At 42.2% G+C, this 27,962-nt stretch overlaps 1 protein-coding gene across 2 annotated transcripts in view; it reads right to left on the bottom strand.

Moving 5' to 3' along the window:
* The window catches only part of LOC124110745 (RNA cytidine acetyltransferase-like), a 312,648-nt gene that overhangs the window by 81,454 nt on the left and 203,232 nt on the right, over window positions 1-27,962 (bottom strand). For both annotated transcript variants that reach the window (XM_048385668.1, XM_048385669.1), the window contains 2 exons: window positions 25,098-25,345; window positions 12,855-12,971 (listed from right to left, as the gene is read on the bottom strand). In XM_048385668.1, coding sequence (XP_048241625.1) covers window positions 12,855-12,971; window positions 25,098-25,345 — 365 coding nt within the window. The remainder of the gene's footprint in view (window positions 1-12,854; window positions 12,972-25,097; window positions 25,346-27,962) is intronic.

Consider the following 27,962-nt stretch of genomic DNA (forward strand, 5'->3'; position numbering starts at 1 on the left):
GCTACTCAGCAGATGTTAAACAGTTGATGTTGAATGTGTATGATTTCTTTAGAAGTGAAGCAGAAAGAGCAAAGCCTTTTTATGCAATTAATAAATTCTTGAAACAAGCTTCAAAAGCTCTTGGTATGTCCCCTCACAAACTTAAAAATGTTGTTAGTCAACGAGATACAAATAGTCAAGCCAAGGAGGTAGGGAACATGTCAAAACCACGCAAGGTTGATAAATTAGACAGTTTTCAGAGGGATCAAGTCAGACGTGCAATTGTTAAACTGCACTCAGAAAATAAGTACCTGTCCCTAAGAATTTTGAAGAAACACCTTGAAACTGACCATGATTTATGTGTTACAAAGTACAAACTATGGCAGCTGTTGCATACATTTGGTTACAAATACAAAAAGATAACTGGAGAAAATAGGGCTGTGTTGTGTGAACGGTCTGACATTGTTCGTCTCTGAAATCATTACCTTCGTACCATCAAGCAGAAACGTGAAGAAGGATATGAGCCCATCTTCTTAGATGAGACATGGGTAAATGCGTCACACACAGCCAAGCAGTCAGTGGGTACCCAGTGGTGACTGTAAGGAGTCTGGTAGAAAGTTACCAATGGGAAAGGGTGAAAGACTCATAGTTCTCCATGCTCGTTCTGCTGGTCAGGGTTTTCTCCCAGACTGTGACCTCGTCTTTAGAGCCAAGGCCAAAGACAACAGGGACTACCACACAGAAATGAAGGGCAATGTATTTCTGGAGTGGGTGAAAGATAAATTAGTCCCTGCTTTGCCTACCAAAGTCTCTCATTGTCATGGACAATGCACCGTATCATAGTGTGCAGGATCCAGAAAGCAAGACTCCAACCTCTAATAACCGTAAAGAAGACATGGAGCGACGAAACCACAGCTCTATGAAATCATCAAAACTATGAAACCTGACCCCGTGTATAAAGTTGACAGTTACATCAAGGGTCAGGGTCACGCTGTCTTACGACTGCCACCTTATCACTGCGACCTGAATCCAATCGAGTTGGTAGGGGGCATCGTCAAGGTAGACGTTGGACGATCGAACACAACGTTCAAATTACGAGACGTTGAACAACTCGTAAAGGAATTCCTTGGTCGGGTAACAGTAGAAACATGGAGGCGTTGTGTGGCCACAGTCGTTGACGAGATAGAGCCACGTTATTGGTCACGAGATTGACTACGGCCAGCAACAGACCAACCTATAATAGTGGCAGTCGGTTCAGGCACCAGCAGTTCCGACGACGAGATCTATTAGTCCATGAGCCAAGACCGAAAATTTCACTTATCGGTACCACTCAGAGTGGCAAATTCTAGTTGCAATTTTTCACATGCTATATATGTCTAGTTTATGTTTTGATATGATAACCATCGCAGATTGGTAGCTTAATAGTAGTTTTAACCCATTATATCAGCATACCCTAGGAAAAACAGCCATAAACTCGTATTTTGTTAATGTAATTTACTCTGACAATAAAACGTGTACATACGGAATGAAAACATCACAGAGACCATGGTTAATCTCTTGGGCACACAATCAGAACACTAGTAGCTTTGAAAATTGACTTGAAAGTTGAATTATATGTGTCCATAGTTGAGTAACTGGGCCTAATCACCGTCAAGCTCATCATCAGAGTCTGACAAATCTGAAAGCTCCAACTGTGGGTCATCCTTGGCTTGGTTGGTGCAGGTTTGTAGCTTACACATGTCTGTGCACCTCAAGCCATTGGTGAGGTAAAAACAATCTGGCAGTTTGCATGAGCGGACACATTTGCAGGAGAGCAACTGGAGAATGGCATCTGGTGCAGGTGAGCCACGCATCCACTGAATTGTCAGCTTAGCATCCTCTTCTGTTTGTCCAACCACACTCCTTCGGCCTTGGGACAATGGGCTGGGTCTGCAGACATCTCCTCCAGATGGCAGCCTGGTAGTTGGAACGGAGAGCATGCATGAACAGGCAGTCTTCACAAGGTGGCAAGGTGGGAGTTGGCTTGACTCCACCTCCCCTCGTCTGGCACAGAAGAGTTGGTGTCTGAGTCTGTTCACATTGGTCATCTGGGCAGAAGGCAAGTACATTTGGCAGGTGATCTTCTGCAGCCCCTGCAACAATTCCGTTGATACCTCCCATCAACTACCAAGTTCACTGAAGGCCTCCTGGTAGGTTTTGTCTGACTTAATCCTCTTCAACGTTGCCATCTTCCCCGCGTGCATGCTGACGAGCGCATTACAGACATCATCTCCCAGTGCCTGGTGTAGCTTCCGGATGTTTATGTACATTGTGCGGCTCTTCGTCCCACATTTCTGGAATATTGGGCATGCAATACTGCTGCTGACGCTGAGGTCAAGACCAAGACATCAGTATCATCAACAGTAATGACTACACTCTTGTAGCCATGCTCCGCTGCATGCAGAGCATGGAGCAGAAGGCGGGTGAGAAGACTTCAGCTCTCCAGCCTCCTCCCACTCTTCTTTGGTCATCTTATAGCAGATGTCTTCGCAGGTAACATTCAGTACCTTGTTTCTCGAGTTTCTCTCTTTGTCTTGCTTTCTTCCATTCTTCCACCAGTAACTTGATCAGTCTTGTCTTGTTAGACGAGCTGCTCAGTAACTTTCTCCATTGCTGAATATTGTGACCAGGTGCATTGTTTCTGAATTGGATTCCTGTGTCTGACCTCCTGTTACATCGTTCTGCGTCTTTAATGGATGTCTCCTTGTACACGTCAAAGACGACATCGATGCGTTGGCTCTTCTTGCCTTCATGCAGAACAAGGGACAAGGCTGATTCTGCCAGCTGTTCGAAGGTTTTCTCATTACTGTTCCACTTCTGGATGAAGCTCATTCCATCTATTACAGTTGCGGATGGATCTGGGAAAGGCTGCTTTGTTCGTCTTGCGGAGGGACATATCTTCGTTGGCGAGGGCCCATGGCAGAGGTGGCAGAGGCCCCAGAGGATGAGTAAGTACCACACTAATGTGCAGTTTTCGACTCTCAGCTACAAGGATCATCTGACCAAATAATTTCCTGTCAGCTTTCAGGACCACTTCTTTGGCACGGCCTTTGCTGCGGGACTTCTTTCTGATGTCTGCGAAAGTTTTCAGATTCTTCTTTTGCATCCTGTCGTGGAACTGATGGGTCAGATGCTTCTAAGCATTCTTGCTTGAAGGTCTGGTATGCATCTTCTCCTATCTTGCAAGCCCTGAGAAGGTCTTTGGACACTTCTTCCAGCGCAGCAGTAGCAGTCGACAGACTGACAAGCTCTCCTTGGTCAGTGTTGAAAGGATTGAACCAGCTCGCCTCCATTAACTGAACGAGGGATTGGATGTCAGCTTCGTCTGATCCTAGGGAGTTGCAGATCAGGATGACTCAGGCAGTCATGTTGCCCTATATGGACCATACCCCTCAGCTGCTTCGGGTAGGTGCTCCGGTACTCTGATGTCAGGAAGTGTCTTGCAACCGCGCCAGGTTTCAGTCTGAAACCTTTGGTGCCTCCAAGTATCTGTGTGTCCTTGTTGATGGTCTCCTCAATCGTCTGATCAACAGGGATCCGCCCGAAGGGGTTTTGATGACCAATCTGGACTGAGAACCCGCCCTGCATGAAGTGCTTGTTGACTTCAGGGTGTTCGATGGGCAGCCGAGACATGGTGGCATAGTAGTAGGTCAGGAAGCGGGCATAGTTGAGCTTGTCACAGGAGAAGCACCAGGGAATCATCTGTCGGATGGCTGCCAAAAGAAGCATCCAGTCACCCTCTCGAGAAGATCGAATGAGGCCCAGCATGATTTCGAACATGTCTACATAAGACATCCAGAAGGCTGTGTTCTCTGAGGGAGATCAGGTAAGATTGGAACAGCTCCAAGATCCTCCTGCAGGAGTGGTCTTCAAGTAGGTTCAGGAGTGAAGCTTGGCATTGGAAGTCGACAATCCTCTGCAGGGTTTCGTCTAGGTGGTGAGGATCGTGGATATGGTTGTTTTGCAGCCATGGGAGAAAGCCTTTCCATGCAAGCCTCATCAGTGCTTCATACACAAGCTTGTGTAGTCTAACTCCCCGGTTGTACCTGCGCCCTTCCATGACACCAGCTATCGATCCGTCTGCAATCACCCCTGATTCCACACACAGATCTCTGATCCCTGCATCTTGAAATCTCTTCCCTATGATGGAGAGGAGGTTGTAGATTGTGTGGAAGACCCCCATCCTAATGATTATGTTCTTGAACTTCTCGTGTTTCCACACTATCTCTGCAGCCTTGGCATAGAGTGCTTGGTCGAACACACACACAATCTCATTCAGCTGCAGGACTTGCATGATGGGAAGAGTTTGCGCCAGCACTTCATTCACAGTGGACATGTTTGTTGCAGGAGCATTGATGGTGGGCAGGTAGCTCACAGTATCTTGAGCAACAATAATACATTGCGGGTCAGGATGTTGAATCAGAGGGGCAGCGCTGATGTTCCTCTTCTTGGACTTCTTGTTGACTTCAGGCAGGGTACCCTAGCTGTGGCATTGGCCCAGCCAATGAAGACGGACAATAATGTATTTGCCATTTTTTATTCATTGCAAAATTCCTACAGCCTTTCTTACACTGATTTAGATCAATTCCAGCTGCTATCTGAAATAAAACTAGTTTGTGTCTTATGTTTAAGAACTTACGCTATAGTGCGAAGTGTGAAATCCGAGGTATGTGGAAATGTATTAATAAGCTACTTCTGCGGAAAGGTTATCATATCATTTTGCACTTGTATTGACCCTATATACATGTTAGGTACCTGGTGGTACCGATATGTGCTCTGGCCCATGGACTATATGGCATGAGAGTCAGATTGCGACTGAAATTATCATGAGACGGCCCCTCTAACGCTCTGTCATTTCCCCTACCACAGAACATGCAGTGCATGCGTGCTTGCGCTGTGCCTTCCATGGTTTGTCCCCCCTACGTGTCATGTACAAGTACACATTTCTATACAAAATTACATGATAGTTTCTTAAAGAACTTCATCCGTCATGGGTCATAAAATAAACAAAATTCAGATTTTGTTGGGTACAGGGTATTCATGGTCAAGTACCGTATTGATGTTTCATACACTTTTTTGGATTGAGTTATTTTGCAATTCATCGTTCTCATTTGGAGTCAAACGGACTGTAGACTGAGTGATTTTGGCCTGCAACATCCTCCAATCACATGTGAAAACATTGCTTATCACAAACTTATGCAGTGTAACAAATACAAAGTCTCCATTGCTTCCAGAATGCAGCTAGCAGTATTTACAAGTCATTTGACACAATCATGACATATGATATGGTGTTGAATTAAATATTGAGGATCTACCATAATTTATTGAAAAATGCTTACATTTTTAATGAATCAATCCTGTTCCATAATTTAACCAATACTGACCTTGACCTTATAATAACAGATACGATTGAGACAATGTGTTAGAGAGTTTCATCAAAGTCCATCCACAAGTACTCAAGCTATGTACCGTATATAGCGGTGTATAAGGCACGTTTTTCATACCTAGAATTAGTGTGCTTTCAAGGGGGGGGGGGGGGGGCGTCTTATACACAGGGTTGAAGAGTTTTGATGTTTTTTCCATCCAACACAAAGACATAACTGTGAGCACATAACACTGGAAATACCATGTCAATAAATCTGTACTGACGTACGCAAACTAATCCTGTCATTAACACTGCCTGGTTATAAAAAGAGTCCATTGTATTTCTGGACTTATGTTTGTAATATATTTTATTAATTGTATTAAAAATTTCATTCAATACTGTTTATATTCATTTCGGCAAAATCGTATGTGCAGTGATCGGAAGATCGGATGACTTACCGTTATTTTTCAGAAACCAAGGTCATATTACTGCTATTGACGCCTTGAAATGAACTTTAGTCGATAGTAAATGGATATATTATATATATCATAAATGCCATGACTCACTGAAAGTCATATTTGTTGTAGTTTGACAATCATATGTCAACATAAAGTTCTCACTATCGCGAGCGCAGGAGCATAGATGGTAAATGGTCAAATTGTCCCATACGACAAGATATCCGGCAATAGCAATCAACTGTACCAAAGTGCTACGCTTATGATTATTAATTTATTTCAAATATATCTAGTAAAATACTACTAAAAAACATGATATTGGAATAAATTATTCCTGATAAAATAATAGTTTCAGATACAATTCTTTCGATCATTGTATTAAAATTAGTTAAATTTATATTATTGGGTAATTTTTAATCGAATCACCGGAAGATTCCGAGAAACGTGTGTATTGCTAATTCCGCCTTAGTTTACAAGAAAATACACATGGTAATCTTAATATCTACATGTAAAACAATGCCTATCAGAACAGGAAATACAATTTAATCAGTAAATCATCATGTCTGGTGATATTTTATCTTAAATTTTAAATTTGTATTGACCAGGTTTATTTGTTATGATCTGTTCGCTTCCTTGAATTCGCTGAAGGGAATAGATATATTTTTTTTTCTGCAGGAGACAAATGTAGGGGTTGTGTATGCGCTGGTGATTTGACGTGATAAGCGCGATGTTGACTAAATAGAGAATACTACTCATTCTCATAAGATACCATTTTTACGAAACGATACCATAGAAAGTTCACGAGTTTCGTAAAAAAGGTATCTATTGAGAATGAGTGTGGTATTTTATTTATTACCCAAGTTAAATATATATTCAAGTGTAAATACGTAACAACTTTCGTTCGTTGAAAGACCCAACTGAAACCTGTTGCAAAACTGGTTGCGCAAGAATATTGATATCTTCCCAAATATGGGCATTGTTGACATTTCTATGCATACGCATTAACAACATGCACCTGCAGTAGTGTTTGCAAACATAACAGCATCGAAGCTCAAGATCCTTTTGTAAGAATTTCTTCAACTTATAGTAATTCAAGCACCATGTTGTTAATATGCAGGACACCCATAAGAAAATTTGAAAAGTGACATTAGCGCCGCGCCTCAAATATCGGACCTACAATCGGTCACTCACGCTGTTCGGTTTCCTTGATCTATCAGCTGAATTTACATCATGTCCATACCATTTTGGAAGAGGGAAATCAGAGTGTTCGCCAAAGACATTCATGTGAACTGTACCACCCTGTAAGAGGCCTGAAGAAGTGAAAATAAGCAAACTCAAGTCTGCTTGCATGTCAGTGAAAGCTTTCGAACGAAGGGCAAGGTCACCAATTGACAACCGTGATCTACTTACAGCGTTTTACACTAGGTATAGGGACTGTACGTTACTGTTCACATTTGGGATAATTTGGGCCACTTAATCAATAGTCAGGCACACTTCTACATAGTTTTCGAATGATTTGTATCGGAAATGTTCACTTTGAGTGATCTTATAGTGCAGTCGTGAACACACAACTCCCGAAACAGTCAGGACAAAATTCGCTTCGAAGGGGACACTAATGGCACAACCGGATCATTAGTCCAGGCAATCTAGGCCATTTATTCACTAAACTTGGAACAAATTGCAACAGAATTTATTCTACCATTATGCATTTCTACAAGGTCCCGAAAACAACATACTAAAAGTCCCAAGCAATCCCAGTTTGGGAAATATGTCTAATTTGCATAATCCAATATGGCCACCAATTATCAATATATCTTGCATATATGTCAGATGAGGGTCAATGCTTTGATGAAAAAAAACATGTGCTGTATTGCGAAATAACCATATTATGTTTCTGAAAAGATATTCACAACTCCTGAACGTTTTCGATTATTGACAAATCTGCAAAAAATCAAGATGGCCGCCAATTTCAAGATGGCCACCAAGTTTCCTAAATGTGTGTTTACACTGTTGAATCGTTTATCTCTAAAACAGTGTGCTAGGACTTATATGCATATAACTTGCCACACTAACTCGCTGAAGTATAATTAACACTTTTAGATAAGAAATTCTGTCACCAGAGCGCCCTGGTGGCCCAAAATTCCAAGGACGCCAAGTGAGTGAGTGAGTATGGTTTTACGCCGCTGTTAGCAATATTCCAGTAATATCACGGCGGGGGACACCAGAAATGGGCTTCACACATTGTACCCATGTCAGGAATCGAACCCGGGTCTTCGGCGTGACGAGCGAACGCTTTAACCACTAGGCTACCCGACCGCCCCGATGGACGCCAAGAGTTTGATGGCTAGACATAGAATGTCAAGACACTGTTGGTCTCTGATGACATATTTGAGTGATTTGAACTTCTACATTGGGGTAAACAGACCCAAGGATGTCTGTACAATACTCAATCATTTAAATAAATCCAATATGACCACCAAATATCAATATTTATCTCTTAAATGAAATGTTTTGGCGAGTTTAGATATCAATGTTGATTGTTATTGTCTGAATCTACTTATTAACATGACAATAAAGGCCATAACAAGTTTCGTTTTCATTCCTGTAAATACTTGTTGGAAACCAGGATGACCTATATGAGGTCCTCTCAGAATTTACCCCAAACCAGTTGTTTCACTAGAATCGATGAGTTATCTCCCTTGTAGTTCATTGGATTATGCAAATTAGATATATTTCCCAAACTGGGATTGCTTGGGACTTTTAGTATGTTGTTTTCTGGACCTTGTAGAAATGCATTGGGGTAAAATAAATTCTGTTGCAATTTGTTCAGAGTGAAACCTGATTTTGCCTGGACTACATCCCAAGTAAGTCTAGATATCTGTACAGATAGTTTAAACCGACTTCATTTCATCACGCTTATCCTTTTATGTTAAATCAAATTGAAAGTTGCGAAAGTGGTCGGGTGCGTCATGCTCATGGGGACCCTCGATCCATTGATTGTAAATGGATATGGCTCGATTATATAATGTCTGTTTAAGCTCTATGCATAACTAATATAGAATGCAAACAGAATTTGATGTGTGTGACTATCTTGTTTGGTTTAATAAAGTGTTTGTAAATAGATCTATCTCTCGCTCTCATGAGATTGCTTCAGTTCTGCCTTGTAGTTGCAAAATGAATGACGTCTCGCAATTTTTTATGAATGAAAAAAGTAGTCCCGTTGTGACAGGTCACAGTTATCCAATCAAAAAGAATAAAACAAGGTCGACCTTGTATGACACACGTGTGATGTACGGATTTAGTATCTTAACACCTGTATCTTCACCACGTGGGTAATAAAACCAAATACATTCATCCTCATGGACCAAGTCAGTGAGGGAATAATTACCAGAGCTATGACACTTCTGAGAATTATCAACTTGTTGTGTCTCTACATTCTGGTAGGAAACCTGGAGAGACTACATTTGATCACATCCATCCTGGACCAGGGCCAGCTCATTCTACAGGGCTTCCATGACAACCCCCTCTGGGACCCACCCTGGCCCTGAAAATAATCCCATGCAGAAGTTAAGTTATTTGCCATAAAAGAATCACATTTGATCACCCCACCATCGCCCAGGTCATGTTGATCTATGATTTCATTAGGGAAAATGGATTGGCTAATAAGCTGTGTGGCCATAAATACTTTCTTTCTAGATTCTTAATAACTTCTATCAATCCTTGGTTAATCACATACTTATGATCACGGTTTACCATTTGTTCTTCAGTCATACAACTTGGTGTCGACACAATAGCTCAAGAATAATTGAAGAGCCAACAGGGTCTTTGTATATCTTCATTCATTGATTAAGTATACTCCCTTTGGTAAGTCTCTCCATTTCGTTCCTTGGGCACATTTTCAATTTCCATTTCAACAAGTTCGGTTTGAGAGGGCATCATATTCCACTAAAATGTTTCTCTAATATGAAATTTAGACAGGTTTAAAGAATCATACTGTAAAGAGACGGGATGAATATGAATAATGGATCAAATTTACAACAGTCCTCCAGGATATAAAAAAGGAGTAGCAGTTATTAAAAAAATTGCTGCAGCTACCAAAAGAAGTGGCCAGAATTGGCTCAAGAAGCAAGCCATTTGGCAAATAAATTTACCAGCACCACTAATATATTATAGGTTTGATCAATGTGTTTTTGTAACTCACATAATCATTCCTCTCTTTCTTCACTTCCTATAACATAACATGCAATATATTCACCACATCAAACTTAATAAGCCGATCTTAGACTAACAATTACCCCATGCAACATAATTGCCAAATAAGAAACTCTGGCAGGAGGTCTGGTTGTCTGCCACATACCCGAAAAACACACCTGATTTCAGACAGGTGTGCTCTGGTTGTCTGTCACATACCTCAACAACACAAGGGACTTCAGGCAGGGAGCTCTGGTAGTGCATCACATACCTCAACAACACACAGGACTTCAGGCAGGGAGCTCCGGTAGTGTATCACATACCTCAACAACACACAGGACTTCAGACAGGGAGCTCTGGTAGTGCATCACATACCTCAACAACACAAAGGACTTCAGGCAGGGAGCTCTGGTAGTGCATCACATACCTCAACAACACAAAGGACTTCAGGCAGGGAGCTCTGGTAGTGCATCACGTACCAGAACAACACACACATGACTTCAGTCAGGGAGCTCTGGTCATGCATCATGTACCAGAACAACACATAGGACTTCAGGCAGGGAGCTCTGGTAGTGCATCACGTACCTGAACAACACACAGGACTTCAGGCAGGGAGCTCTGGTCGTGCATCACATACCTCAACAACACACAGGACTTCAGGCACGGAGCTCTGGTCGTGCATCACATACCTCAACAACACACAGGACTTCAGGCAGGGAGCTCTGGTCATGCATCACATACCTCAACAACACACATGACTTCAGGCACCGAGCTCTGGTCGTGCATCACATACCTTAACAACACACAGGACTTCACGCAGGGAGCTCTAGTAGTGTATCACGTACCTGAACAACACAAAGGACTTCAGGCAGGGAGCTCTGGTCATGCATCACGTACCTCAACAACACACAGGACTTCAGACAGGGAGCTCTGGTCATGCATCAAGTACCTCAACAACACACAGGACTTCAGGCAGGGAGCTCTGGTCATGCATCACGTACCTCAACAACACACAGGACTTCAGGCAGGGAGCTCTGGTAGTGCATCACGTACCTCAACAACACACATGACTTCAGGCAGGGAGCTCTGGTAGTGCATCACCTACCTCAACAACACATGGGACTTCAGGCAGGGAGCTCTGGTAGTGCATCACATACCTAAACAACACACAGGACTTCAGGCAGGGAGCTCTGGTCATGCATCATGTACCAGAACAACACACAGGACTTCAGGCAGGGAACTCCGGTAGTGCATCACGTACCAGAACAACACACACATGACTTCAGGCAGGGAGCTCTGGTCATGCATCACGTACCTCAACAACACACAGGACTTCAGGCAGGGAGCTCTGGTAGTGCATCACGTACCTCAACAACACACATGACTTCAGGCAGGGAGCTCTGGTAGTGCATCACCTACCTCAACAACACATGGGACTTCAGGCAGGGAGCTCTGGTAGTGCATCACATACCTAAACAACACACAGGACTTCAGGCAGGGAGCTCTGGTCATGCATCACATACCTAAACAACACACAGGACTTCAGGCAGGGAGCTCTGGTCATGCATCACGTACCAGAACAACACACAGGACTTCAGACAGGGAGCTCTGGTCATGCATCACGTACCTCAAAAACACACAGGACTTCAGGCAGGGAGCTCTGGTCATGCATCACATACCTCAACAACACATGGGACTTCAGGCAGGGAGCTCTGGTAGTGCATCACGTACCAGAACAACACACACATGACTTCAGGCACGAAGCTCTGGTCGTGCATTACATACCTCAACAACACACAGGACTTCAGGCAGGGAGCTCTGGTCATGAATCACGTACCTCAACAACACACAGGACTTCAGGAAGGGAGCTCTGGTCATGCATCACGTACCTCAACAACACACAGGACTTCAGGCAGGGAGCTCTGGTCGTGCATCACATACCTCAACAACACACAGGACTTCAGGCAGGGAGCTCTGGTCATGCATCATGTACCAGAACAACACACAGGACTTCAGGCAGGGAGCTCTGGTCATGCATCACGTACCTCAACAACACAAAGGACTTCAGGCAGGGAGCTCTGGTCATGCATCACCTACCTAAACAACACACAGGACTTCAGACAGGGAGCTCTGGTAGTGCATCACCTACCTCAACAACACACATGACTTCAGGCAGGGAGCTCTGGTAGTGCATCACCTACCTCAACAACACACATGACTTCAGGCAGGGAGCTCTGGTAGTGCATCACGTACCTAAACAACACACAGGACTTCAGACAGGGAGCTCTGGTAGTGCATCACCTACCTCAACAACACACAGGACTTCAGGCAGGGAGCTCTGGTAGTGCATCACGTACCAGAACAACACACAGGACTTCAGGCAGGGAGCTCTGGTCATGCATCACGTACCTCAACAACACACAGGACTTCAGGCAGGGAGCTCTGGTCATGCATCACCTACCTCAACAACACACAGGACTTCGGGCAGGGAGCTCTGGTAGTGCATCCCGTACGTGAACAACACACATGACTTCAGGCAGGGAGCTCTGGTAGTGCATCACGTACCTGAACAACACACAGGACTTCGGGCAGGGAGCTCCGGTAGTGCATCACGTACCTGAACAACACACAGGACTTCGGGCAGGGAGCTCTGGTAGTGCATCACGTACCTGAACAACACACAGGACTTCGGGCAGGGAGCTCCGGTAGTGCATCACGTACCTGAACAACACACAGGACTTCGGGCAGGGAGCTCTGGTAGTGCATCACGTACCTGAACAACACACAGGACTTCGGGCAGGGAGCTCCGGTAGTGCATCACGTACCTGAACAACACACAGGACTTCAGGCAGGGAGCTTTGGTCATCTGTCACAGGTCCCAACAATACAAAGATGTTGAATGCAGGAGCATCAGACAACATCTGCAGGTCATTGGGAGTGTTCTAAAAGAAACAAGAAATGTCAATGTTATGCCCCTGCCTTCTTAAACATATTCTGAAATATGTTTGCTTATTTCTTTTTAATTAACACTGCACTATGAGCACCATTCCATGAAATCTGGGTATGGCGTCACACAATCAACTTAGCCTGACCACTGATCCCTTTCAAAATAAGCATTGGTTGCTGTGGAAGTAATCTAACCCAGAATCCCCACGAGGATGTATAATGTTTGGTATTCAATGATCATACAAAGTTTCATCAAGAAAGTTTTTGAATGGTTGAGGACTTATACTCTGCAAAACGAAAACCTCTTTTAAATTTAAGCTAAGTACAACAAAGTCCAAACAGACAAAAACATGAAACATGAAACAGACAAAAACACACAAACACATTCTTTGCTGGTTTTCGAAACACACTGTCAGCTCTCACTCATTTCGCTCGTCACAACCACTGGCAGCAATTGAATGTGCATGTCAGTAAAATTAAATGCTCATATTTCATTGATTCAATATTCGAAATCCAGTTATCAAGTGTCCAAAGAATTTAGAATGAAATGACAAATATCCATTAAATTGATCATGAGCTTTTTCCAATATATTTTAACGTAGACTCTAAGGAACTTCACAGAATCATTTTTGTGTCCATGTGAGATGAGACAAAATATTGTAATGATTTATGTGCATTTTGGTAATGAAATGTTCGTGAATTTTTGTCTCTCTGAATAATCACATTGTTCAAATACTGGACACTTGCTGGAATAGGAAAAACTGTATTCTACGTAATAAGCGCCCTGCTCTAATAAGCGCCCATGGCGATTTTTGCTAATATTTTTACAAAGTGAACAATCCAAATAAGTGCACCTTCCGATTGATAAATGTACACAAAACCTATTTATTTGTGTATAATACGCACTCGTGTGTTATACAAAGTCCTGTGGGATATCTGTCCATATCTGCTGGAGCATGTTTCGAAGTTCCTGGAGTGTCTGTCGAACACGTGGTTGATGTCGAAGGCGCCGATCCATCTCATCCCACATGTGCTCGATTGGTGAGAGTTCAGGGGAGAGTGCCGGCCAGGGGATGACATTCACGTTGTTCTGTTGAAGAGAATCCTGAGGCTGGGCGTTGTCATGTTGAAAGGTAATGCCTGGGCCATGATGACTCAAAAATGGTAGAACAACAGGGCCGATGATCTTGTCGCGGTAGCGCTGTCCATTGAGATTTCCTCTACCACAATCAAACGGGGCCTCTGTCTTGCTGTAATCCCACCCCATACCATAACGCTGCCGCCCCCGAACTGATCTTCTTCCAGGACACATTGATTGTCGTCCGAATCCGTCCATCGCTGTGGCTGAGGTGAAAACTCGTCAGTGAATAGAACTTGTCCCCACTGCATAGCCGTCCAGCGTAGACACTGTTTGCACAACTGTAGATGTGCTTGACGGTGGTTTCCTGTCAAAATGGGACGTCGGGCGGGCCTTCTGGCGACAGTCCCTGAACAGGGATGCTTCTTGCAGTCACTGTTGCTGGCTGGAATCGATTTCGCAGGTGTGTTGTTCGAATCCAGTTGTCTTGTCGGTTATTGGTTACGCGTGGCCTGCCACTCCGAGGATGGTCTCTGACTGCATTCGTCTGTTGCCAACGTTGCCATAAACATGTTGTGGACGTTAAATTGTCTTGCAACATCACGTTGACTCGATCCTGCTTCAAGCATACCAATGGCTCACAGAAGCTCATTTTCAGACATTCTTGGCATTTCGTAATGTTGAATAATTGCATAATTTTGTTGTTTTTCTGAGTGGTTGTTGTCAGCACGATGCTAAACAATGCATATGGAATCCCGTTAACACAAGTTTTTATACGCATTCTAGGGGAGTGAAATGCATGGGGCTTGCATAAAAGTCAACTTTTGCATGGAATGCATGCTTTTCTGTAGCAGTTGTGGTTTTGTGACTTGATTCCATACATGTACTACAATATTGAAAACCAGACTTTACTTGTTTGAAAAGTACACTAAAATATTGGTGTCACAGGAACTTTTGTTGTTGAGTATATATGACTCATGATCCGCCATCGGAAGTAGAAAACCAACAAATCTGTATTGAATTACGTAAGTTAACCCTTTTGTTACACTATTTATGTTTTCACTGTATTTCAGGACCTAAGTTTGTAATCTATATTATCAATTTCATTCAAAATATCAATCAATAATGTTAACATTATAATTTTGGCAATAATTTTGTCCTTAGGCTACTTACAACTTCCGTTCAAAAAGGTTTCAAAAATGAGGAAAAAACTCTGATCAGGTGATATGCAGTTTGGCCTGTTGCAGTGCTGTTATGCGAAGTTATGTTACCTCAGAAAACGATGATTAATTAAAAACTAAATATATTACGCAAATATTTTCCTCAGAAAATGTTTATAAATTAATCTCAGGTAGGTAATTTTAGTATTTTCATTTACAAGCTGGATATATCGGTTGTTGAACTGGTGACCTGTCATGACCAGCACTTTAGCCAACACAATGCGTTTTGACAAGTAATATTCAAGCTAATTTTACAAATGAGTAGCTGAAACAAAGACGTGGTAATAAACTTTAAACCCATCATCATTATCACCGAAAAATAAAGGTTAGTAATATTAGGTAATATTTGAAAATCACAAACACAAAGCGAATGTTTATGTTTAATTTTTCAACTTTACCTGCTGTTTACTGGTACTTCCTGTTTAGAACAATGGGCGATGACCATTATTTTTACCCATCGTTAATGTGGAGTTGCATTATCACAAATACGTAGATAAGTTAGTTAGTATGTTCAAACATGCACGTAGTATTATTGAGGAGACATATATGTCTAAAGGTGTAAAATACATACAATACATTTTACATTCTAATAAACACCCCCTATTTCTAATAAACGCCCCCTGAGAGGGGGCTGTTGGGTAGCCTAGTCACTAAAGCATTTGCTTGTCACGCCGACCCGGGTTCGATTCCTGACATGGGTACAATGTGTGAAGCCCATTTCTGGTGTCCCCTGCCGTGATATTGCTGGAATATTGCTAAAAGCGGCGTAAAACCATACTCACTCACTCAATCAATCAAATAAATGAGCTGAGCGTTTTTTAAATTTTGCCTGTACCGGCTCCCAGCTTGGCGAGGGACGACGACGCACATAGGGTTGGGAACCAGCTTACTACTCATGGATATGAAAGAAGCACCGATGGCCCTAGACTCCACCTCAAATGATGAGTCATAAAGGAGAGAGGAAGATGATCTCCATAATTCAGCCACTGCTGTAGAGGCAGATTCAGATAATCCGAGGGCCTGTATTCTTAGTGTGATAGCTTCCTGGTGGTGAGATTTAGGTTGGGAAGGTGTTTTGGGCCAGATCGGGGCGATTAGAATGGTGGTACGGTCTGTTAGTTCTATCTTCTGTATCACCTCGTCTAGATTAGAACATGGAGGAAATGCATACGCGAATAGGTTGGTCCAGTCCATGGACAGAGCCTCAATCTGTAGAGCTGTCGGATCTGGTACCTGTCAGAGAGTGGGATTTCCCCCCTAGCCTAAATTCCCCCCGGAAAAGGGGCTATATAGCCTAATTTCCCCCCGGAAAAAGGGCTATATAGCTAGATTTCCCCCCTTAACACAAGGGGGAAGTATGGCTATATAGCAGAATTTCCCCTATATCCCTCAGATTTTTCAATGCAGTATTAAAAAACATAACCTACTGCACCATTTAACAAACATTGATTAAACAGCAATGGCAAAAGCAAACTTCTTGCATGCCATATTTGACAGAGAAATTGGAGTTAAACGTGTCTTAATTGAAAACAAGCTTTTAGGAATCCTGTAGAACAAGTTTAGTGTTGAAAACATAGACGATTCCGACTTACCACTTGTTATTCATGCCAGAGAACTTATTTATGAACTGTTGCTGGATACTAGTAAATACTTCACGTCAGTGATTTTCTACAATGCAGTGATTAATGGCGTGTTGGAATCATATATCTTCCACTGAAACACGAGTTGAAAAACTTGCGGCGATTAGAAGTGATCTTGTTCATGCATGCTTCTGTCCACAAACAGTAAATGGGTACCAAGGAGTTAATGTGGTAATGGTAATGTGAATGGGTAATCTTCTAGCGCCTGACAGGCAGCTTTGGTTGCATATTTCACATGTAGCTGTGAAGTTCTGGAATGCAAAATATATGGACCTCTGATCGGGGCAAGAAACGCCATGAGCACTCAGATATATGCGCTGTATACGCTGTAAATATACTTTATAATATACTTGGCAGTGAGAGACTGAGGATTATCGATGACAGAAAAGTGATATGTCACTGCAACCATGATAAGGAGAACGACTGCCGTTCAAGTTTACAGTGCAGACCTGATAGAAATCAACTAGCAAAGTGTGTTTCAACTAGCAATGTGACGTATTATGACTGAAGACAGTTGGAAGATTTTAGATTCGCTGATTTACCTCAACAACAAAAAAACACAAAAAACCACTTACCCTACTAAATAAATATATAATAAATAAAACATTTCATTTCGTCAGTGACAAAAGGCTGATCTGACCTGTCGAGAGACAGATCAGCCATATCTCACTGTCAAAATGAACAATCCTCTATTTATTAAAATTAAGAATGTATGGCGCAAAAAAACACAAAATTTTAATCATGGTTTCTCTTGTAAATTACTCCATCAGCCAACTGTACATCTAGGTACTTTTGATAATAGACATATATTTAATTATGGGGGAAATCTGACCCCAAAGCAGAAAATTGGCTAAATAGTGTGGGAAATATGGCCATATAGTGTGCTTTCCGTGGGAAGTATGGCTATATACCCAGTTTTCTGGGGGAAATTTGGCTATATAGCCCCTTTTCTGGGGGAAATTTGGCTATATAGCCCTTTTTCAGGGGGGAAATAAGGCTAGGGGGTAAATTCCACTCTCTGACACCGGACTGACAGAGACTGGGAGCAAACAGATCCAGGTGCGGAGTGTCCCAGGTGAAAATGTCTGGATGGAGAGTCCATCCCTTGTCTAGAAAGGCTGTCCATGAGGATGTTTAACTTACCTGGAATATATCTTGCTTCACGTCGGCAGTTGTATGAGACGGCCAAGTCTAATAACAGCAAGGTTTCCATCATCATAGAACTAACTTGATTCCTCCTTGTTTCTGTATATATGCCACTGAGGTGTTGTCTGTGGTGATAAGAACGAAAAAGGTGAGAGGTGGTCCGTGAAAGTGATTGGTAATGTAACCAGGGTGTCTTAATAATAAGTACTGAAGACTGTTTATCCAGGTCTGTAGAAGTCATAGTTACAGCCTTCCTGTGTAGGTCAGGTCCTGGAGAGATGTTAACCTTCCAATGAGGGACATCCACCATCTGATCTTTTGAGTTGGTAAGGTTAGAGCGTTGTTGATCATAAGATTTAGAGATGTAAAGCGATCTTATTGAGGGCAAAGTAAACACTTCTAAAGAAGATATCGGGCCCCAATGTAATTCAGATCCTGGACTGGCGTGAGCTCTGATTTGGAAGAATGCATGAGAAATCACAGACAAGTCATAAATTGGATCAGAAATGTCCAGTTTTGAGATAGATGAGACTTGCCTTGATCGGCCACCAGAAAATCGTCCAGGTATCCATGTAGGCGGAATAAATGGAGATGGGCATAGTTGATCACTGGTACCCTTATTCTGGTGAACAGCCATGGAGCAATCAAGATTCCAAAAGGGAAGGGCCTTGCACTCGTAGCGATGCCCATTCACTGCAAACAGGACATACTTCTGAGATCAGGGATGAAATGGCACGTGGAGATTGGACCTTCAGTGTATATCTTCAAGACGCCTATCTCCATGATGCAGTGTAGATCTGAGGTCACACACATCTGGAATTTTGAAGAGGGTAAGAGAGTGAATGAGTGAGTTGGGTTTAACACCGCTTTTAACAGTATTCCAGTTATATCACAGAGTGTCAGCTTTATATGGGAGGAAAGGCCGAAGTTATGCAGGTCTCAGACGTTTACCACTTCGGAGAAACCCACGAGCACACTGGGTAAGAGAAGATCCTTGTTCAGGATATTGAGGTCGATGATCATTCTCATTTCTGTGATATTCTTCTTCTGACATCCTTGTCCTGGAGTATGCGTATGGCTCTTTTCTCCAATAAAGGACTGATGGCAAGATTGGCTGCTCCTAATATCTTGCCTTCAAATGAAATCTGTGGGAGAAGAGACGAGAGAAGAGGTAGGGTCTGTAAGAGTAATTTGTCACCATGAGAGACTACATCTAGGATCGAGTGATCGGAGGCGATAAATTTCCAGTTGGTGGCATAGGATGACAGACTCCGCCCACTGGACCCGGGTTTGGCGAAATGTTGAAGGGGGGTAATAGTAGATCATAGTCCATACACATAGCCAGATTGATAGGGTTTGTGACTAAGGGAGGAGCTGGAATGGAGTCATCTGCAGTCCCTGCGACTGCCCCTTCTGTTGGATCCCCGATGTTAATAGTCTGATTGATGAAAGGACTTGGGATGATACTGTAAACGATCTGTTTGTCTGAATGGTTGAGAAGACTCATTGCCAGTAGGCATATACTTCTTCCGGTTGGATTCATGGAAGGGAGCTTCCCTTGAATCTCTTGGTCTTTTAGATGCTTCATGAGTTCTGGCTGGGAAGAAGATACTTGAAATCTCTCTGCTGTATCTTGTCCAACCTCATCTATGATCTTCCCAAGTTGATTGTTAAACATCATCAGGGCCATGATAGGTTGCCTCATCAAAGCTTCTTGGCCCATGAATATACAGCCTTGTATCTAATCTGAGATAAGAGCTGTTGGCGTTGTAGCCAAATATATTGAGAACATGTCCATACTTGCATAGTAAGAAGTTCCTGCTGCATTTTGATGATTGTGTCTAAAAAGCTGTGGATGAGTCCTACTTGATCTACATGATGGTATGGTGGTATCCGCTGGAACCTCATCATAATCTGGTAGTAGCGGGGTGATGGCGTGACAAACTTCCGCTAAAAGAAATTAATATAGTAGCTGATGTCCATGGCGGTGGATAGGTCATTGACGCGATTAGCAGGTAGAGGCCATCTCATGCTTGGATTCTTGACTGGCCTGAGAAAATCATGGTCCAATTCTAGAGTCTCTGGGAATGGTGACTCATGTCTGATACAATCTTCTCTTCAAGTCACTCTATAATCCTCACAAAGCTTCTCAAGATTGTCTGAAGCACAGTCAATAATCCCTTGATCATAACTCGGCTATGGGAGAGTGTGGTGGACATTGGATGTCACTGTCTCTTGGCCGGGGGATTCTTCTGCGCCTGGGTGGAATCGAGTCTTTTCAGCTGTCTTACTTCCAGCGATAGAGCCAAAAGACAGGATTCAAAAAGTGATGTAATTTCAGATTTCTGCTCAGCAAATAATTGCTCCAGCTGGGCGACAGGAAACTCTAAATGTAGGGCGGCACTGGCGACTGCTGAGTGTCAGATGGTTGATCAAGCCGAGATGTAGGTTTTTTATCAGTCTTGGAGATAATATCATCAACCTTTCTCTTGGCCACATCCTTCCTCTTAGCCTTAGTGATATCTTCACTTTGCTTGGTAAAGGCTTTCTTGGAGAGAGGGAGACAGGGAACATCAATCATGCTCTATACAGGTGGATCCTCTGCACTTCCATCACTCTACTGAGGGTCATAAATCAGCCACATTTTGGAGAAGCTGACTGAGGAGGGAAGGACGCCATTTTGGAGAAATTGCAAGATAACACTTATGCAACTAATACTAACACTACTAAAACTACTAATGCTTTAATAGGATTAAGAAACTTATACTGAGATGTATTAGAATAGTATGACTACAGCTGAGTGCTGGAGAAATACTTAGATGTGTTTACTCTAGCACACACAGGAACAAAGGTTTTAACACACAGAATAGCTGAAGGCTGCTTAAAAGCTATTGCGGGTACAACTTATTGTATAGTCTACACACACACAGAGTACATTAAAACAATATCGAAAAAATTGTGCTTGATTAAACAACACTTGTAATTGGTGTAACACAAAAAAAAAGAAAAAAGAAACTTTTGAAACTTTTGCATTATATGTTAAGAAATCCAACAATGTTAGAAACTACCATTTTCAATCCACTAGTCCTTATAAGGTTAACATAAAGCAAAACCCTTGGCAAACTTCTACTAGTCCTTATCATACCTTAACTATTGAGCAGTTTGGCATGGACTAAAGATTTTGTAATTAAGGAGATTGTGTGTAATAACATTGGAAAATATCAGTAGCATAATATTTCTTGTCATTAGAGTAACGGTTCTGGTCAACTGATATCATTGGTGTAAATTCAAGCTTATTTACAAATTACAAGAAAACGACATAAATTTCGTGGTTTATGCTGACAGTCTGAAATGTTTATATACGACAGATACATTTTTCAAAAATTGAATTGCCCATAATTAAGGATGCATATAACACACGAGTGCATATCATACACAAATAGATAAGTCTTATGTACATTGATCAATCGGAAGGGGTGCTAATTGGGATTGTTCAATAGCCAATATATTAACAAATATCCCCGTGGGCGCTTATTAGAGCGGGGCGCTTATTACGTCGAATACGGTATACCTAGCATGACCTATTGAAGCATAATAATATTCTGAAAAATGGACTTAAAAAATATCGACATGATCTTTGTTATCTGAAATATTGTATCAAGCAGAAATCAAACAATAGTTATCATTGTTAATAATTCTAAGAATACTACCTCTATTTAATCTTTGCAATAAATCCTGTATTTTGGCTTCAGTCACACTAACTAAAATTTTCAGATTTTTAACAGACGTCCTCTTCACTGACAATCACACACAATTAGTTGTTCCCAAATAGCATCGTAACCACACAAGCTATGACGTATGCAATGGTGGGAATCTCACTTCTTCCTAATCTTACCACTAGAGGTAGATGAATTGGGGAGCAGTATTCGCGTTAACGCAGAAACCTGCGTTTTTAACGCATTAAAATAATATAAACACGCAAAAAATATTTTGCATGCGTGTTTTGCACGCACAGATTGTGATATACTTAATTTTGTATTAATACCATAAAATAAAAAAACTATTCAAAGCTGATAGCCTGCTTACGATGTTCAGACGAAAATAAATCAAAACCTGGAAATTCCCATTGCTAAAAATAGAGCATGGCCAGATGGCGCTTTGAATCGCGTCCTTTATATTTCCATATATGGTCTTTGGGCAACGGAATAACTAATCTCAGACACAGGACGTCATTCATTACCATCGATAAGTCCCAGAAGTCGTTCCTTTCATCCAATCAGAGTCCAGCTTACAAGTAATAGTCGGTAATACGAACGATCATAAACAGAGCGACGGAAGAAAACTTCCACACATGGGCATTTGCTAACAAGTCATATTTATCTTATTAATGATTGAATGTTCATTATATCAAAACTTGACAGTAAGTTAAAGCTTGGTCATAATTATTAGCTGTACTAGTACTGATTTTATTGAAATCATAACTTCACACGCGAAATATTTGAATTGAAAATTTATTATATCATTTCTGCACACACTGTATAAAAACCTACCGCGAACACTGGTGAGGGTGGCTGGAGTACTTCTGCTGTAATAGAGGTAGTATTCTTAGAATTATTAACAATGATAACTATTGTTCGATAATTCTTACAAAACTTCTACCTCTATTACATCTTACATAGCCTGAACATACCAGAAGGACCCGGGATGGGATTTGCCTGCAATAACTCCCTGTGTAATTGACAGTAATCTCATCTGGAAACCATTATTATCTGATTCTTATCCTAACTTGAGATAAATTTCCTCCGAAACGCTGTATGGTGGTGTCCCGAAGGGTCCAATCACATAACCCCTTGTGACGTCTGTTTCCACTGCTTTAGTGACCGTGGCATTTGGATTGTCCATGTTAAGTGCCTTGACGCTTCGTACAAACATGTAAGAATGGGCAGTTGTGTCGAGTACTTCCAAAGTCATTCAAAATTGTTACATACTTCTCGTCCCTGATTCATAACACGTGGACGGCCCCTTGAGCATGTTGAGTCAGTCTGATGATTGTTGGTTGATCTGTTGTTGTTATGAGTCCCAGGTCTTATAGGTGGTCGTCTGTTGGGGTCTGCCACATTGGGACACGGTTCTGTGTTGTGAGTAATACTATAGCAAACATTACAAGCACAAGATGGAGGCCACATGAAACTCTTGTCCATAGTCTCTGATCAGGTATATCCCACCTAATGCCGGTGCCTTCCTCAGAAAAGGCTGCCACACTGGCCGCGAACAACCTGTGGTAATCATAGTGGACTGTCCCACCATACTGAGTGGCCAAATCAATCACTGTCTGTTCATGGCCGTCCAGTTGACGCCGTTTCTCTGCATTGCCAGCACAGCATCTCCTTGTATATTCCAAACGCCTTGATAAATTCTCCAAGTGTTAATGAGCGATCAATCCTTGGTTCATCACGTAAGTTGAAAGTCTGTCCATCAAAATCCGACTCTAAATTTTCCTGATTTGGCAGAAGAAGCAAGGCTAAATTGACATATTACCTTGTTGTATCCTCCCTTTTAAAGTGAGTGAGTGAGTATTGTTTTACGCCGCTTTTTGCAATATTCCAGCAATATCACGGCGGGGGACACCAGAAATGGGCTTCACACATTGTACCCATGTCAGGAATCGAACCCGGGTCTTCGGCGTGACGAGCGATTGCTTTAACCACCAGGCTACCCGACCGCCCCCCTTTTAAAGTGGATGAAATGTGTGTATGTGTGGCAGTGAATCCGAGGGTACATCAATCCTGTGTAGCTGTCTGAGAACATCACAACTTGCTCCTGTGGCTTGTCTTGACTCCTCTGTGGGGTTGTCGTTGTCGCTGGTGGTGGTAAATGTACATGTAGGAGGTTGTAATTGTTGTCCCGAGTTCATGACGATAGACTTTAATTCAGTGATCTCCCTTTGTAATGAAAACACTGTCACTGTATTTTCTGTGGCACTAGCAGAATTTATCCGGGGCAAAATCCTGTGAATTGTGTCTCTGTAGCAGCACATCACCGCCTTAATCTTGACTGACTAGAGCTGTTTGAGAGATCATAGCGGTGGTGACCGTGCTGTTGGTTCCTGTAATCCCCCTCAGATTTTATTTGTAGAGCTGCATTAATGTCCGTCTGGACCAGGAAGTGGGCACATTGACACCCATATCTGTCAGACTTGTCGAAAATCAGCTGCTGTGAAATATGGAGAGCTTCTGTTACATTCCTGTGAGAGGAAACTGGGCTAGTCACTCCAAAAACAAACGCTACTGCTATTTTCACTCTAAGTCTAAGTCAAAGTCGTTGCCAGGGAAACTCGAAAAATAATTTTTTTTAAAATCCAAAACTATCAAAAGGCATCAGTTCACCACTAGACCTATCTATGTGCCAAGTTTGGTTAAGATGTCTCTCATGGTTTTTGTGTTCTGCATCGGAAACTAAACGTGATGGACGGACGGAAAGACAGATTGATGGAAGGACTGTAGAAGGGACAGACGGCACCGTTTCCTATATTCCCCCTTCCACTTCGTGGCGGGGGATAATAAATGAATTATATGACAGGTAGGTTCATAAACTTATATATTATTTTGACGTGAAAACGGCTTGGACGGTCTACCAGCCTACTTTGTCTGGGGACGTGAGGCTTCTTGGCCAGTCTATCGGCCTAAGGTGTGAAAGAGTTAAATAGATTTGTAGTCTGCTCTGGAACACCCCGAAATGAGTCCAAGTTAAACTTGTTTCCATCACATGCCCCCAAATTAAATAAATAAAAATTTCCTTTAACAGCAAAAAGCACTTGTTCAACAGGTACCCGTAATGGACATATATATGCTTCATTATGAAAACAATGAACAGTTTTTTAGTTTTGCTCCTGAAATTATAACGGACATACTGATAACTTTATTCTCTGACATTGTGTTGCGAGCGAATAAACATAAAATAAAATAATGTTTGGCGATAAGATACTGAGGACCTATTCAGCCAACAAATCCCCATGGGTATATTGATGAGTGTGCTTACCTTGTAGTGTGAGGCAACACAAAGGGCCATAACTCTGTGAAGAAAGGCCTCCGAAGCCTTGTGGTAAGAGAAGAGTGTATCTCTGTTGACATAGTACAGCTCACATAGGGCTGGGACTGGGCAGCCTGACAGGATACGCGGAATGCTGCCTGATTCGAGACACAGTATACTGTTTAGCCAGGACTCCACAGGGTCACCATCAGCATACCGTATAGACTCAGTCAGGGATATCTCATGGAGAACACGGCCTATAATCAGATGACAACATACACTCATTCAAAAGCTTTCCAACATTCAATCATAGACATAATAGACATCATTGTTAATAATTCTAAGGTTACTACCTCTATTACATGATTGCCATTAATCATGCATTTTGCCTGCAATGACACTAAAACTAATGTTCACAATTTTGAAGTTCTCTTCACTGTCAACAAGATAATAACACTAACAATCAGCATCCAGTTCTTTACCGTGCTAAGGCAGGAAAACCTCACATCTTTCCAAATGTCTATCATGAAGAGACAGAATGGGGAGGAGGGTGGGAATACTTCTGATGTTAATAGAGGTAACTAACTCTAAAACCTATGAACTACCGGTAAGATGTTTATTTGTTCCCATAATTATTACGAATCCTCTACCTCTATGACATTATTGTCAGAATATACCAGAGGGTTAGGCGGGTTCTGGCTTTGGTGTATTCCAAGAGTAGTTGACATTGGAATATCATTCCATCCAAAAATAGTATTTTTCTATTCCTGAAGGTGAAAAAACAAACTAACAAATCTCCTCATGAGGACTTGAACACTTCATGTGCAAAAACACAAATATACTACTCAAAAGAAGTTAACGATCACCCGATTCTTTCATAATGGTAAAGTTAATCTGTCATGACATGAGAGATTAGCTATAGTAATATGAAAGAATCAGGTGATCCTTATCTTCTTTTGAGTAGTATATTTGGAACCTTCACTGGAATTATCATCATATTTATTATTTTGCATATAAATGACTTCATAGATGTTCTAAAACTAGATCTCCTATCGTTGGCTTCAGTTCTTTGACATCATTTCCGGCCTATCATGTACTTACGGTCACTTACAGATTTTAAGTATCATTTCCAGTCTATGACGTCACTTCCAGTTCTGACGTCAAATGCGGTCACTTACAGACCATGACGTAACATCCAATTCTGACACCACATTCAGTCTTAATCTTCCACGGTGTCATTTCCGTTAATCTGCCTCTAAGCAGTCTGTCCTCAGAAGCTGGAGTGATCAAAAGGTGTACCTACCTTTCGAGACTGCAGATTTGGACCCTGACCACCCAACCCACCCCTTTTCTTTCCTTAGAAGTAGGGAAGGCTATTGGCTTATGATAGTTTGCACTGCCACTATGGGACCTAGGGAGTGTATCCCTCCCAGGTCCTGCTGAACACCAACTTAGTAAAAGTTGCTAAAAGTGAGTCCCATTGACAGAGTGAGGGAGTATGGTTTTACGCTGCTTTTAGCAATATTCCAGCAATATCACGGCGGGGGACACCAGAAATGGGCTTCACACATTGTGCCCATGTCGGGAATTGAACCCGGGTCTTCGGCGTGACAAACTAACGCTTTAACACTAGGCTACCCGACCATCCCCCCCCCCCCCCCCCCCATTGACAGATGCATGTATAGTTGATGCATCTATTTATTAGCCATTCCATCACCGTAGCTTTAGTAACAACTTTGTCTGAGAATGTCCTGCAGGAGATGAAGAGTCTCTTTTACGTCTCCTGAGGTTCTGAAGCTTTCAGGTAAAACTTGAGAGCATGGATTGGACACAGTAGTCAGGTCTAAATGGTCCCCTAACGGTGCTAAGGCTGGAATTGTAAAATGTCTATGACCCAGAGATGCGGATTGATTCTTGGCTCCAATCTTTGGCGTGCATCAGTGTTGAAAAATCTATGGGGTGGATTTCAGACACTCTGGCGCTATTGTGACCATGGCAAGTAAAAAGACCTTGGTATTCGGATCAAAATTGTTTTGGAAAGAGGTTCATATGGTTCTATTAACAGTCCTGAAAAAACACACTGAAAAAATCCCTTTTGGGAAGATTCTCATCTTCCATAAAAATTACCTCATTAGTCTATTGATTGATGTTATCCAGTAGAACACTTCTTGATGTTATCCAGTAGAACACTTCTTGATGTAATGACCATTATGTTGTCACTGTCTTTCCTCAGTGAGAAAAGCTGTCCGCTAGGATATTCAGTATCTATTGAATATGTCTCGCATCCTTCAGGCAAATGATGGAGTTTCCCAAGGTAAACAATCTTGTAGTCTCCATCAAAAGGGAGCTGGATTTGGATCCTCCTTGTTACGGAATGTAAACTAGGACTGTGGTGTTGTCCGTGGCAATGAGGAATGAGGAGTGAGATAATCAAGCTTTCCAGTACCAGAGAGCATGGAATATTACCTTCTGTAATTGGATGTGTCTGTGAACAGGTAATGCTAGGTGATTGACGTTCATAACATGACCTCTGTTTTTCCACTAATGGAGATTCTGAATCAATTCTCCTGGTGTCTGGATAAGGGAGTCGAGGGGGTGTGATCTCCAAGTGATGACCCAATCCTGGAGTGGCTGTAATGTCAATATCCCTCTGAATGTCATGTCTTGAAGGGATGTTAGGTTCCCTACAAGAGATATCCATCAAGGGAGGGATCTTATGGGACGTGGCAATACTAACATCACCCCAGTATACACAAAGCCTTGTGTTTGGATGACCTCTGGCTTCATTGATTGTACCGGGAAAACAAGAAATGACATTTGTTGGATCAGGAAGATCTTGTTCTGTTGTAATCGTGATTTGTCTTGATGTGGTGC

Source organism: Haliotis rufescens, unplaced genomic scaffold (assembly GCF_023055435.1).
Source record: "Haliotis rufescens isolate VD_foot unplaced genomic scaffold, xgHalRufe1.0.p SCAF_6, whole genome shotgun sequence".
In the NCBI taxonomy this organism is placed as follows: domain Eukaryota; kingdom Metazoa; phylum Mollusca; class Gastropoda; order Lepetellida; family Haliotidae; genus Haliotis; species Haliotis rufescens.